Source organism: Daldinia loculata (assembly GCF_022478755.1).
Source record: "Daldinia loculata strain CBS 113971 unplaced genomic scaffold F4817scaffold_45, whole genome shotgun sequence".
Lineage (NCBI taxonomy): Eukaryota > Fungi > Ascomycota > Sordariomycetes > Xylariales > Hypoxylaceae > Daldinia > Daldinia loculata.
Window position 1 is genome coordinate 155,064 of NW_026054899.1, and position 13,525 is coordinate 168,588.

The 13,525-nt window shown below is 37.2% G+C and overlaps 4 protein-coding genes across 4 annotated transcripts; 2 read left to right on the forward strand and 2 right to left on the reverse strand.

The window, feature by feature from the left end:
• The first annotated feature begins 4,054 nt into the window (after positions 1-4,054).
• On the forward strand, positions 4,055-5,051 carry F4817DRAFT_345515 (uncharacterized protein). The gene is made up of 2 exons (XM_049304268.1): positions 4,055-4,590; positions 4,655-5,051. The coding sequence occupies exons 1-2, from the start codon at positions 4,125-4,127 to the stop codon at positions 4,909-4,911; spliced, it is 723 nt and encodes a 240-aa protein (XP_049156618.1). The 5' UTR covers positions 4,055-4,124; the 3' UTR covers positions 4,912-5,051.
• An 84-nt stretch (positions 5,052-5,135) lies between these two features.
• Positions 5,136-7,301, forward strand: F4817DRAFT_199581 (anthranilate synthase component 1). The gene is made up of 3 exons (XM_049298562.1): positions 5,136-5,391; positions 5,478-6,885; positions 6,937-7,301. The coding sequence occupies exons 1-3, from the start codon at positions 5,380-5,382 to the stop codon at positions 7,059-7,061; spliced, it is 1,545 nt and encodes a 514-aa protein (XP_049156619.1). The 5' UTR covers positions 5,136-5,379; the 3' UTR covers positions 7,062-7,301.
• Positions 7,302-7,677: 376 nt separating this feature from the next.
• On the reverse strand, positions 7,678-9,070 carry F4817DRAFT_199594 (uncharacterized protein). The gene is made up of 4 exons (XM_049298563.1): positions 9,005-9,070; positions 8,406-8,949; positions 8,142-8,305; positions 7,678-8,007 (listed from the first exon to the last, which is right to left on the reverse strand). Exons 2-4 carry the CDS (start codon positions 8,587-8,589, stop codon positions 7,879-7,881), a joined length of 477 nt encoding a protein of 158 aa, XP_049156620.1. The 5' UTR covers positions 8,590-8,949; positions 9,005-9,070; the 3' UTR covers positions 7,678-7,878.
• Positions 9,071-9,657: 587 nt separating this feature from the next.
• On the reverse strand, positions 9,658-12,291 carry F4817DRAFT_199639 (MFS general substrate transporter). Its single transcript, XM_049298564.1, has 2 exons — positions 11,447-12,291; positions 9,658-11,377 (listed from the first exon to the last, which is right to left on the reverse strand). Exons 1-2 carry the CDS (start codon positions 11,887-11,889, stop codon positions 9,925-9,927), a joined length of 1,896 nt encoding a protein of 631 aa, XP_049156621.1. The 5' UTR covers positions 11,890-12,291; the 3' UTR covers positions 9,658-9,924.
• Positions 12,292-13,525: the final 1,234 nt, after the last annotated feature.

The window sequence follows — 13,525 nt, forward strand, 5'->3', positions numbered from 1 at the left end:
AATTTATAAATTATTGTTTATAATATATTAATATTAAAAAATTGGAAAAACTTTATTTAAACTTAATTTAAATATATTATAACTATAAATTTAATGTTAAACCAAATATTTATAAATAATTTATTTAACCTTTTAATTAATAAAAAGTTATATATTGTTATATATTTATAAAAGGTTATATAATTTGTATAAATTTATATATATAATTTAAATTATTATTTTTAATTATTAAAAAAAAATATAACATTAATAATTTAAGCCTTAAATTTATTATTATTATATAAGTTTTAAATAAAAAAACGGTTTAATTATTAAAATTTTAAAGGTTTTAAATATTTATTGCGATTTTTTAGCATATTTTAAATAAAAATATTAAATTATTTTAATATTAATATTAATTTTATTATCCACGTTTACTAATATTATTAATTAAAATTAATAAATTATTAAATTTTAATTATAATAACTTTATAATAAAACGGAATAATTTAAAGTTAAATTTATATAACATTATTATTACAATTAAATAAAACGTTAATACGGATATAACGTTATATATTAATATATATATTATAAAAGTTTATATTATTAAATATTATTTTAAAATTAAAACGTTTATTTAAGTTTTTACCGTATTAACTATTAAAGTTATATTTTATTTTAATAATTGGTTTTTGCTTTTATTATTTATAATAAAATTTATAAATAAAATATTTAATAAATGTAATATTTTAAAATAAAAATTAATATATAAATTATTTAAATATTTATTGTAAGTAAATTTTTATATTATATTTCGGGTAAATTATTAATTAAATTCCGAAAATATTTAACGTTTTATAACTGTTAATAAATAAATTTAAAAAATAAATTTTATATTTATTAAATATTATAACCGGTTTAATATATTGTTTTAAATAATGTTATTTAAGTAATTTATTTAATATAATTAAAATTATAAATTAATGTTTTAACTTTAAATTTAAAACTGTATTTTTATATATAACTTAAAATATAAATTAAATAAAAATTAATATAAAAATTATTATTAAATTAAGTTTATATTACATTATTTTTTTTAAAATTTTATTAACGAGGTAAAAACCGTTAATAACGTTTTATATAAAACGTATATTAATGTATATGCCGCATATAATAAATAATATTGTAATATCCATTTTGCGGATTATTATAAAAAGATTTTAATTTTTACCGATTATAAAAAATTTTAAAACGAAGATATTTTTGTTAAAATGGTTTGTAATTTATAAAATAATATAGTTAATTTTTAACTAAATAATTAAAAATATACCATAATTTAAAATCGGTTAAAATATTAATTTAAAGATATTTAATATAATTAAAACCTTTATATTAATAAATATTTAAATTTTAATAATAAAATTAATTATTAAGTTAATATTTAATAATAATATAATAATTTTAATATTTATGTTATAAATATTTTTAATAACGTTAAAAATATATTAAATATAAAATAATAAAAGTTTTATAATTTATATATAAATTATTATTAAGATTATTTTATTAGTAAAAACTTAACGCCGTTATTAATTAACGTTAATAAGTTAAATGGTAGTAAAAAAACGTATATATTAAACGTTTTTTTGGCATATTTGTAATAATTAACGTAAAAATACGGTATATAAAATCCGGTCTTTTATATCACGTTTATAAAAATAATAACTAATATTATTAACAGTTATATTTTTTATTTTACCTTTTAATTACCGGTATAAAATACGTTTAATTTTTTATTAATTATAATGTTAAATTAAATTTAATATAATTTTAACGTTATACGGTACATTTTTATTAATAAAAAATTTATAATTAATTTAAAAACTTTTTATTAAATTAATTTTTGATTTAAAAAAATTATAATAAATTTAAATATAATTATAAACGGTTTAAATATAATTATATTAAATAACTTTTAACAGTTTTTTTTTATTAATAATTAATTATTATTTTTTCGAGATTTTATCGGTATTAATAATATAATTAATTACGTTATATATAAATATTTTAATTAAATAATTTATTTATTTATTATTATGTAATAAAACAGCTTTAATTAAAAAACTTTTTGTTAAATTTTAAAAATTATTTACCATTTTTATATAAATTAATTTAAATAAAAGTTATTTAATATTAAAATATAAATTAAGTTAAATTTTAATAAAGTTAATTATTTTAATATAATTTTTTAAATTTTTTTCCGATATAATGTTATAAATAAATATAATTATAATTATTTATTATCCTTTAATTATCCGGTAAAAAACGTTAAAATAATTAAAACTAGTTAAAATTAAAAATTATTTAATGTTTAATTAACTAGTAATTTTAAACGTTAATTATTTATAATTATTAACGCGTAATATATATTAATGCAAAATATTTAAATAAATTAAAACCTTATAAATAAGTTTATTAATATTGTTAAAGATTTAATATAATTAAAAAGTTTTAATTTATTTATTTTACCTTTTTTTATTATTTTTGTTTTTTTTTTGGTTATATTAAACCTTTATTTTTTTATATAAAATAAAATAAAATAATAATTTTTATTTTTTGTTTAATTTAATCGTATAAAATTAATAATAAACTTTATTAACGTAATTAATTTCCGTTAATAATTACCTTTATTATTATAATTTATAAAACTTAAAAAATTATTTATAATTAAATTATATTAAATATTTCCGAAAAAGAATTTACCGCCGGCTTTATTTATATTATAATATTACATATAAAACGGTTAAATAATTTAATATTTATTACCTTTTTTAATTTAATTATATTATAACGTAATTTTAATAAATTAATTAAATCGTATATTATAAACTGGAATAAACGTATTAATTAAATTATATAATTTTTATATAAAATTATTATTTATTAAAAGTAATAACTTGTTATTAAACGCTTTTTAAAAAAGCTGTTAAAAGTATTAAAAAGTATAAAAAAATATTTTTTTATATTAAAATTTATATATAATTATTATAAAATAATTATTTTATAAATTTTATTAATTATATATATAATTGCGGAATATAATTATATAAATTTTTTATTTTTATATATATTGTATAGTTTAATATATTACCTTTTTTATATATATATATTAAATTTAAAATTGTAATAAAATTATAATTTTCAAGTTATGACAAAAAAGTTTTCATCCCTAAAATAGTGCTTGCTCGATTTTTACATTGTCTAATAAAACCAAGGTTCGGAAAACAAAAGTTGGTTCGCGTCTACGTCGAAGCATGGATACATGAACATAACTTGAAACCAAACCTGTTACTTGGGACAAAGTTTTGCGAAGACCTGGGCATTATCATCAATTGATAGCTTCACTTCTGCCAAAAGGCCTTCGGGCCACCAATCCAATACACCTCCATCCAACATCGAAGACGACGACTACGACAACGAAACCGAAATCGAAACTGTCGTCATCCCCGATGACGACAGCGAAGACAGCAATATGGAAGAATTGGAATCGGAGATAGATACCACAAAACAATCAATCGAGACAATGCTGAAGGAAGTGCTCGAGAACCAACGGTCGATACCCCTGACAAGAATCATAAACATAACCAACTAAAAGATGCCATCCAGACCCTCGACAACACCAAACGGAAGAGAGCATCGATCACTTAATCCGATCACCACGATCCGCACTCAACCAACTCAAACAGCCTATAATACTAGCCACATCACAGCCTTCCCCCATCCTGGAAATACTCTAGAGGCAGCACCTCGAATGCATTTTCCAAGTATGCATCGGTAAGATGGTTCTCTCGAGCTATCATGTGATGACAATGTTGTACGTTTTGGGGACATAAGGTGTAAGACGACAACTCTATTCAGGATGTAATGCATGTGCATACGACAAGCCTCGTATACTATAGATAATCTACAAAGCGAATATAAGTATGCACCAAAAGGGGTGTTTGTTATAAGATACACTTCCTCGGCAGCTATGATGTAACTAGCGACAAGACAGCTGGAGCCTTGCAAGCTTGCTTTTTATCTACCTACAAAGGTAATGAAGTGTACAACAATTTATTGCCAAATACGGTCTATCTGGATCAATGTCATTGATGTTACCTTTAAATCATAGTGCCATTTCTAGATCATTTTATCGATATAGTGGTCGATTAACAAAGAGAGCTACAGCATGGTATCGTACCACTAACATCTCAGAAGGAAAACGACTTAACTGGCTGCCCTCCACCAATACGGTCGCGCTACAAAACAGACACTTTCCTCGATCGGTTGATAACTTAAGAAGCTTCACCACAACCAGAGCATTAAAAATGGCATCCGACGAAGATTACATGGCATTCTTAGACAAGGCGAACAAGAATCCGAGCGAAGGATATACAAAGGCACAGGGTGCAAACAAGCAAGACTTTAAGGCGACAGACGAGGGAGCGCAAATTCCTGCTGTTATTCAGGAAGCTACTAAGGATAGCTTCTACGTGAGCGACGCCGACGAACCGTTCGTACCTGTCTATTTGGCATGGGACGAGAGCGGCAAAGGTTTACCAGACGAAGGTAGGTTACGTCGGGGAATAGATTACTCGCTGGCCTCTACGACTACTAACTTCTGAGCCTATAGAGGAATTCGCAATCTTGATACACCATCCAGACCCGTCAAATGCGCAGATTGAAATTCAAGATCCCGCGGACTGGGACACGCAGGGTCAGTATAAGTCGATCCTAGATGCGGTGCGCAAAGCAGGCAAGGGGAACGACGTCCGAGTGTATCGAGTCTCGAAAGGAGGCGTTAAAATCGAGTATTGGGTCGTCACGACGGAGGGTATTGGACCAAGCGCGAAGCTTGTTGGTGTTAAGGCGCTGGCGATTGAGAGCTGATCAATCGGATATGATCACTGCCGAGGAAAATAAAATAGTAAAGCATTAAATGCACATCTTATCGAGTACCTAGGTATGGAGAAGGATGGATCATAGGTAGTTTCCGTTAAGCTTCAATTTATGCTATATTGAATACCCCGCGATTTTCGTTTAAACCTCCAAGGTTTGCTGTGATAAGATTAGTTATATGTGATAAGATATAGTACTACTTCGTATGTGGGGTAGTTATGACAAAAGTGCCCCTCCTTCCGTCAGCTCCGTCTTCGGATAAAATGCGTAGGAGCAACCAATGTAAGGTACCGGTACCAAAAAGTTTAGGGACCAACCAAACAGCTCTAGCGGGTTTAAACATCCTATGCTGAGTCAACCTGGTGTCGCATACTTGTGTGTTGAGAATTGACAAGAGCAAGGGAGGAGCGAAGGAGTAACATCCTCCCTCTTACTACTTCCTTCAATAACCTGCCCACAATGGCTCAAGCTGTAAGAACTTCTCTCAATTCATTTGGTGTAGTGTATCAGACTAGAGAATCTCCAAGTCAAACTAACAAGTAGTTTGTCTACTATAGGACGTGATTCTGCCGTCCCTGGACACCGTCAAGGAAATCTTATCGAAACCCACGACAGGACCTAAGAAGCCAAACTTAGTCCCTCTATACGGTCAAATATCTGCCGACTTAATAACGCCATCTGCGGCGTATTTAAAGGTGTCAGAGCACTCAAAGACAGACTTCTCCTTCCTCCTCGAGAGTGCCGCTACGGAACGAGTTGGTCGATATAGCTTCATTGGTGCAGGCCCGCGCAAAATCCTGAAGACTGGGGAGGGTCATGGAGAGTCGGTAGATCCGTTACCCGCGCTCGAGAAGGAGTTGGCACAAAATGTCGTGGTTGAGATCCCGGACCTCAGGCTGCCGCCCCTTATTGGAGGTGCCGTTGGCTACGTAGGCTATGACTGCGTCCGATACTTCGAACCTAAGACCGCGCGGCCTATGAAGGATGTCCTTCAAATACCAGAGTCCTTGTTCATGTTATTCGATACTATAGTGGCCTTTGACAGATTCTTCGGCGTCATCAAAGTTATCACCTACCTTCACATCCCTGAGAACCTAGATACACTCGCAGATGAGTATAACAAAGCAACTGCGACCATTCACGAACTCATTGACGTCCTCAACTCCCCCGAGATACCCATACCCGAACAGCAACCCATTAAGCTCGGCCAGCAGTATACGTCCAATATTGGTCAGGAAGGGTACGAATCACATGTGACAGAACTGAAGAAGCACATCGTTGTTGGCGACATCATCCAGGCTGTCCCCTCCCAGCGGTTTGCTCGCCCGACTTCGTTACATCCGTTCAACATTTACCGCCACTTGCGAACGGTCAACCCTTCTCCATACCTCTTCTATGTCAACTGCCAAGATTTCCAAATAGTTGGCGCGTCGCCAGAGCTGCTGGTAAAGGAGGAAGAAGGACGGATCATTACCCATCCTATTGCCGGCACAGTCAAGCGCGGCAAGACGCCAGAAGAGGACGAGCGGCTTGCCAATGAACTTCGCAACTCACTTAAGGATCGCGCCGAACACGTCATGTTGGTGGATCTAGCGCGGAATGACATCAACCGAGTCTGTGATCCGCTGACGACGAGGGTTGATAGACTGATGGTAGTGGAGAAATTCAGTCACGTTCAACATCTTGTTTCCCAGGTATCAGGTGTACTACGACCAGACCAAACCAGGTTCGATGCTTTCCGATCAATTTTCCCTGCCGGAACGGTATCGGGTGCCCCAAAGGTCCGAGCAATGGAACTCATTGCTGAACTTGAGAAGGAGAAGAGAGGTGTATATGCCGGGGCTGTGGGATACTTCGGGTACGGTAGCGTAGATTCCAATGGAAAGGAAATCGAGGGTGCTATGGACACTTGCATTGCCTTACGAACCATGCTAGTTAAGGATGGAGTTGCATATCTCCAAGCCGGTAAGCATTTTCTTATACTCTGATTTCTGGATTTGCTGACAATTGAAATAGGGGGTGGGATTGTCTTCGACTCAGATCCGTATGAGGAATGGATAGAGACGATAAACAAGCTAGGAGCTAACACGCATTGTATTACATCGGCGGAAAATCTCTACGCAAAAAGACAGCAGAAATAGAATATCCGATTTGTGCCCTAGTTTGACACAATCGTATTCGTCTAGATCTTGTGGTTACGGTTGAGCGAGGTTCTAATATGAAGTCTCTAAGGTCGATTGATTGGTCTGGATTGAGGCGCTTGTGATAATCGATACTCACTCTGCGCGCCGCTTTATGCCGAGCCAGGAGAAAAGCAAGCTAACCAAGGCTCCAAACATTCGAATTTGAACACTGAACCTTTAAGTGGAAGAAGGCATATCCTACCTAAGCACTTAAACGATGTAGAAAGGAGCACAACGGGACGACGGACGAAAAATAGTCCATGGAAATTAAATCGATTGAATTCAAGGGCGTGGATGAGTATACAAAAAATAGATAGGGAATAGGGTTATCGTGGTCAACGGATCCCTTATAAGTTAGTTATTGAATTGTTATCCTTACCTTAGCCCTGCCTCTCAGACGTATTCTATACCGGCCTATTTACTTCCGCCTGGAAAGCTTAGTGGTATTTGGAGATGAGAAGTACTACTATGGCTGTTTGCAATGATATATACATTCTAATATGGTATTGATTACACTTACCGTTCTTAAATAAGGACATAGCTTGAGAGTAGATGGCAGATTCAATTATACGAATTCGACCCGGCATCTCCGATGTAGACACGGATGATAGCAGATTAGAAAGAGAGCTATAGGTAAATGTATAGCTATCATAAGAGGACTTTAAATTGTGTACGGACTCGCTAGAAACCTGGTGGATTCTTGACTTCTCATACCATTTCATTTTCTAGCACCAACGGCACTCTCTACCTACTCATAAACTTTCAGGGTCTTCGGTTAGGTTAGCTGTTGCTTCTCCTCGTCCCATATATGCCCAGACAAATCATGCGCGGGCTCGACCTTGCGCATCCCGTCCATCTTCTTATACGTCAAAGTGTCGAGGTCCATGCCGTAGAACGAGCGGGCCTGTATTGGTTATGCTGTTAGCGAAAGGGGGTTTCTAGGGGTTTCTGGTCTTTGTTCCCTTTCACCATACACTATACACTATGCATATGCACACACACACAGACACACATTCTCTCTCTCTCTCATATACTTACGCTAATACCATACACATGCTCCTTGAACACATCCAAGAAGTCGATGCCCAGGCTAGCACCGCACTTAGGACAGAACATCTGGTCCTTCTGCTTAGTGTTGAAGCGGTAGCTGGCGCACCGCTCCCGGCTGTTGTTATGCCATACGATATCAGAGGCCTTGGGGTCTAGGCGGGTTGTTAGCTAGTGTTTGTACTGTCCCCATGTCGCTATACCTTCGGTAATACCGTCTAGGCATAACTATCAGTGACGATGAGGGCGACTTACAAACGAGCAGATACCCCAGATGAGAACACGCGGAACAACTGCAGTTGAGGATCTTGTACTCGGGGAATGGCGGTGATAAGGTGACGGAAAACTTGATGTAGCCGCAGTGGCAGCCGGCTTCGTACGTGCCCGTCTCTTTTCTGTCTTCTATCTTCTGCTCTGCGGCTGCGGCGGCGGAACTCATGATTTTATTTCTCTTTTTTTTCTCTCCAGATATTTAGATAGGTCTTATTCTCGTATACCCCGCCTATTACTCTACCCACTATTCGTAATATATTTCTTACGTGCGGTAGAATTGGTACGTACGTACGTAAGATGAGTCGGTAGGTAATAATTGTATACGGTAGAAACGAACAAGGAAGATACGTTAGGTACCTAGGTAACAGACCGAGAATTTAAGTCTATAGAGTTGAAGAGCATAACTCTCTTATAAATCTTTCTACATACCTATGTATTATTAATATACGAGTATCTAAACCAGCCTATCCTAAAAACCGCGGGGTCCTTTTGTTACGGACATCCGCACGGGAAGGATCAAAGAACCCTGTCTTATTCAGTTAATATAAAAGGTGCGTAGAACTCGAAGCCGTTGAAGATACCTGGTGCAGCTTAAGAGGTAGACTTGAAGATACATAAGACTTGCATGCGCTATGCAGATGCATCTAATCGCACGTCTTATCTTCTAGCGCCTCGAGTCACTTGTTGTTTCTACAGATATATTATGTTCTATGCAGAGGCATGCATTTATGGCTGCGTCTTGTGCAGGGCGCGGGGCATTATGGGGGGAAATTCCGAATAAGTGACCTTGAACAGACGCCCTTCTTGTACGACGCGCAGGGATTCAAAATATATGCCTTAAATCCTTCAGCATGTATGTATGTACATCGAATACCTAGTCACAGGTTATGTACGTAATTATTGCATCTCATACGTGCCTATCTCGATCGATAGGCTAGGGAACCTAGTCTTGAATATCCATGGTTGCCTCCCATGTAAGCCGTAAGCAAACAGGGCACGCCTTTGACGAATTAGGCAATGCATCTCGACATCATTGGCGGAATCTTATGGTGGCGTGAACTCTGTGTAACGATACTTGGCAACAATTTATACAGTTACTCTAGTTATACTCTAAGTGTTATCTTTTAAACAACTAACTAACTAAGACTAATAAACTTGAACAAAGTATTATAATTTCAGGACAGGAAACTTATATTGATAACAGTCTTAAATCACAAGTATAAATGTAAACAATAATTATTAAGAGTATTGATGGTTTGTGGAATTATTACTCGTAACGAGTTATAGTCGTAATAGTAGTAGTGGTAATAGTAGCTATATACTACTTGAAAGTATTTACAAGTTATCTATCATCTATTGGTATTGGCATAGCTAAATTGCGTCGTTCATAACGCATCCATCCGTAACATATATAAGTCTAAACCCAGCCGTATAATCCGCCCGGTATTTTTGATTCCTTTATAATAAATCCCGGGTATATTAATTAATAAAAAACGCGCACCTAGGCCTTTTCGGTCTCGACATTAGTCTTCGGGGCATTCGACGCGGCAGCGTGATCTGTCGTCTCTCCGTCGACTGCCGTGTCGTTGCTAGAGTTGGAGGCACTGCCCGGTGTGTTTCCGGGAAGTGATGGGGCGAACTTGCTCTTGGCACGGATCTTGTGACCGTAAAGGTAGAACATGACTGGAATAGGTACCAGCAGAGCAGCTACGCAGCCTAGCAACGTAGCCGCCCATTGAATTCCAAGCCCATTGAACATATATGTCGCAAATAGGGGGAACCCGGCACCGCAGAGAGATCGGAGGAACGTGTTGCCTGCAATAGCCGAGGCGGCGAACATAAGATAGGCATCAACAAGGTAGTTAAGAGCCTGAAGGAAGATACCCATAAGACCAAAACCGGTTAGGATACCCGAAGCGGCAGGGACAATCCAGTGGATGTCTGATCGGTAACCTGACCATCCAAACCAGAAGATACCGCCAGTGAACGAAACGCCACCAGCGATAACAATGGGGAGACGCCATTCGGGGATAGGTATGCCATTGTTGGCAGCCAGCTTACGTTGGTATGAAGGCTGGTCGAGCAGCACTACGATACCTGCTATGAGTTGACCGATAATCATGCCGAAGAAGGCCAGACCAGACTGACCAGAGTTGAAGTGATGTATTCCTTGGAAAACAAAAGGATACGCCGTCAGGAAGAGATAAAGCAGTCCGTAAATGAAAGCCATGTAGATCGAAAGTAGTGTGACAATTGGCTCGCCGAACAGAAGTCGCATGGGACGAGTAAAGTTCTTCTGGATCAGCTCTTTGAAGTCGACTTCAATTTCTTCCTGCTTGGCGTGGATACCCCAATTCTTAGTACGACGACGTAACTCGGCCGCCTTTTCGATCAAGATCACAGGAGGGTAAGTCTCGGACAAGAAAAATAGATCAAGGGCGAACGCCACCCAACCCATGATACTCGCGACATACATGGTCCAGCGCCATCCGAGATAAGACGTCACAATGAAACCTCCCACGAAAGGAGCTAGCAAGGGACCAGTAAAGACAGCCATGGAGAAAAGGGTAATAGCGACACCTCGAGTGGCATTGTTAAACATGTCTGAGAAGACGGCAGCAACGACAGCCAGTGGGCAAGCACCGCAGAAACCGGCAAAGAATCGGCAGATAAGGAGTGTCTGTAAATCCTTGGCCGTTGCGCAAGCAACAGAGAAAGCCGAAAATCCGAACATAGCTATGACTATCGGCAAACGTCGCCCCTTTAACTCGGATAGCGGCGCCCAGAATGTCGGGCCGGTTGCAAAACCGATCACGAACAAAGAAACACCTAATATACCAACTTCGGAGCTGACGCCGAATTCCTTAGCCACATATGGTGTTGCGGCTGAGAAAATACTGGAGGCGAAAGCAGAAGTCATTGTGGTGTAACCGAGCATAGCGGCTGTGAATAACCTATAGGAACTCGGGTTAGAGAATTGTACAGGTAGGTAGTTATAACTTTACAATCGTTATGTAACTTACTTCTTTTTAAGCGACCAGTTCTGGGCGTGATAAGGATCATTAGGGCCATCAAATTCGACAACATATTCTTCTTGGTTGGGTAAAGGGGGCGGGAAGGGCTTCCCGGCTCCGAAGGCAGGTAACGGTTTTCTCGACTCACGGTTCCTAAGGCTTCGTCCAACGGTAGCACTGTGTTGGCTTCGGGCGGTATTAATACGGCTAAGTTCGGTAGGATGTCGTTCGAGGTCTCGTTGTGTGGGAATACGGCTCATACCGCCCTGGTTTCTATGCGCCATACCATCGTCACTGGAAGTCGTCGATATAGACGACGCCGAAACAACTCGTTCGACTTCATTACTGGCACGGCGGTAGGGATGCTCGGGGTTAGCCCTAGATGCAGTAGGAGAGACATGCCGTAAGGCATCCTCTTCAGCTCGGAAGAGCTCGCGATCGACCTCGTCCATTATTCAAGCAATAATGGGATATTTGACCACAACAAATATCAAAATAATATGCTTGTCACCAAATGGATTATGATTGCTTTGTTGTGGTGGCGGTCAGAGAGGCAAGTAGAAGGGTTGCCTTATAAATTACAAACAAAGGTATAGTTCGTTATACTCGAGAACAAAGAAACAACGAGTATAGTATGATATAATAGAACTACGCGCACTTTGCACCGCGAAGAGGGGCTCAACGAGAATTGAAGATAAGAAAAAAAGTAAAAGAAATTCTTCAATTAGGCCACGGGGGTACCCTGATAATAAAGGAAACGAAAAAAATATCATTCGAAATGGGACACTTTGGGTCGGGATTAAGAAAGCTCTGATATCTATTAGAGGCGATAATGCGAAGGGGTTCGGCATTCGCTTTTTGCCGTGGTGACTATGTAGAAAAGAATTATGGATCTAGACAGAAAAGCTCTGGGTCTTCAATGACGACTGGAAGGATTGACCAGGGATGCACTAAACTACCCTATGTAAAGATTTCCACAGGGCCTTTTCAACTAATAAGCAGCCTAAATTCGCCGGGCTGTATGTACCTGCCTTCGGGGTGGTGCATGAAACCGACCGTATTCGTTTGATTCACTATCATAGTAACACTATCATAGTAGAAAGCTTGACTACTTCCCTATTTCTAGAAAGTACGCGAATGGACCCAATGCTACAGCCGCATCCATGTCCCGATCCATGCCCCCATCCCGACTCGGCTTTCTGACAGACAGCATGACAATTAATAACACCTGAAAAACCCGAGACTAGTAAGGCTGACTTATGTATAAGCAGCCTCCGAATGACTCTTATCTGCGTTCTCTTTACTTAGGTACCTAGGTAGATTTATTTTACCTCGGTCTAGGTAGGTAAAAATCTCTAGATAGATCTCTTCGAATATTGGGTTGTTAGTTAGGTAGGTAGGTATGCTTAAACCAAGTCCCTTGGTAATCACAGAAGAACAGGACCCTTGTATAGCAACCGCACCTATTGAATGGAATTCAGAAAATAACATGAAAAATTTCAGTAGGGGGGCGACTGGAAAGGGAAGAATGGGCCGAGGTGCAAATTAGAGAAGGGGGAAAAAGTGCTACGATGGCGGGGCCTTCGTATCTAAGATCTTTTGATTTGTAGACAAGTATCGACTCCACCTTACTACCCATTGTCCCAATTGTCCCCATTGTCCCCATTGAAGCCCATTGAATGTGCGGTGTCGAGACCCAAAGCTGCTCAAGCAAGAGTCGAGATTCGAGATCGGGTCTCAAAGATTGGTTTATCAGTCACAGATCCCTGCTCGGCTACTCTACCCGGTTCGGTTTGAAGCGCTTCATAGCGGTGAGCTAACAATCAACAATTAAAAAATTAAAAAAAGACTTTGTAATCCTGATCTCCCATAATCACAAAGGAAAAAAAGAACAAAATCAGCCTCGGCTCGTCAACGCCGAGAGAAAATAACGTACGTAAACACACGTAATAAATACGATAATGAAGGTTGCGAGTAATGTGTAACCAAGAAACTAGTTACAAAATATCATAGCAAACATATTCACACCGGTCACGATCCATAATAACCAATAGGTCTGTCGTATGATCCAGTACGTTTCTTCATGAT

Coding starts and splice junctions, on each gene's coding strand:
- F4817DRAFT_345515 (XM_049304268.1), top strand. CDS start 4,125: ATGTCATTGATGTTACCTTTAAATCATAGTGCCATTTCTAGATCATTT. Junction 4,591..4,654: donor CAAAGGTTTACCAGACGAAG/GTAGGTTACGTC, acceptor CTGAGCCTATAG/AGGAATTCGCAATCTTGATA.
- F4817DRAFT_199581 (XM_049298562.1), top strand. Junction 6,886..6,936: donor AGTTGCATATCTCCAAGCCG/GTAAGCATTTTC, acceptor CAATTGAAATAG/GGGGTGGGATTGTCTTCGAC.
- F4817DRAFT_199594 (XM_049298563.1), bottom strand. CDS start 8,589: ATGAGTTCCGCCGCCGCAGCCGCAGAGCAGAAGATAGAAGACAGAAAA. Junction 8,306..8,405: donor TCTGGGGTATCTGCTCGTTT/GTAAGTCGCCCT, acceptor CAACCCGCCTAG/ACCCCAAGGCCTCTGATATC. Junction 8,008..8,141: donor AGCATGTGTATGGTATTAGC/GTAAGTATATGA, acceptor TAACCAATACAG/GCCCGCTCGTTCTACGGCAT.
- F4817DRAFT_199639 (XM_049298564.1), bottom strand. CDS start 11,889: ATGGACGAGGTCGATCGCGAGCTCTTCCGAGCTGAAGAGGATGCCTTA. Junction 11,378..11,446: donor AACTGGTCGCTTAAAAAGAA/GTAAGTTACATA, acceptor GAGTTCCTATAG/GTTATTCACAGCCGCTATGC.